A 629-nucleotide genomic window follows, 5' to 3' on the forward strand; every position below is an offset into this window, starting at 1 on the left:
GAATGCAAGGGATTTCTCTGTGTTGATTTTATATCCTGCAACTTTGCTATATTCATTGATTAGCTTGGACATGACTGAAGTGACTTAGCAGCAGTAGCAGTAATTTTCTGGTGGAGACTTCAGGGTTTTCTATGTAGAGGATCATGTCATCTGCAAACAGTGAGAATTTTACTTCTTCTTTTCCAATTTGGACTCCTTTTTTCTTTTTCTGCTCTGATTGCTATGGCCAAAACTTACAAAACTATGCCAACATGATTTTGTAACATGTACATAGACCCTGGGCCTTTGGGAGCATCCCTGACCAAGTTAGTTTAAGGTCAAACACATTCTCCCACTTCTGCTACCTCCTTCGCCAGTCTCTCTGCTCCTTTACCCTTTTCTGCCATTCACTTTCACAGCACATCACAGTTGATCTCAGTAGCTACCCAACATGCTGGTACCTGGCCATCGCAGAGCTCAACTAGGGATACTCTCTCTCGGCCTGCTTTAATTAGCTTGCTCTGGAACAGCTTGCCATCGAAGTAAATCCAGGGGCAGCAGTGTTCCCAAGGAACTGGCTGGCCACAGGCATCATTGGCAAACAGGGCTGTATCAACTCCGCTCATGAAGAGAGCAGCAAGCTGGATCCC

At 45.2% G+C, this 629-nt stretch overlaps 1 protein-coding gene across 1 annotated transcript in view; it reads right to left on the reverse strand.

The window, feature by feature from the left end:
* Positions 1-629, reverse strand: part of FAM120C (family with sequence similarity 120C) — a gene marked incomplete at its 5' end in the record, with an annotated part of 124,500 nt that overhangs the window by 14,213 nt on the left and 109,658 nt on the right. The window contains one exon of the mRNA XM_010845890.1: positions 441-629. This exon is cut by the window's right edge and continues 19 nt beyond it. Within this exon, the coding sequence (XP_010844192.1) occupies positions 441-629 (189 nt within the window). The remainder of the gene's footprint in view (positions 1-440) is intronic.

The sequence above is a fragment of the Bison bison genome, unplaced genomic scaffold, assembly GCF_000754665.1.
Source record: "Bison bison bison isolate TAMUID 2011002044 unplaced genomic scaffold, Bison_UMD1.0 scf7180017864227, whole genome shotgun sequence".
NCBI classification, from domain to species: domain Eukaryota; kingdom Metazoa; phylum Chordata; class Mammalia; order Artiodactyla; family Bovidae; genus Bison; species Bison bison.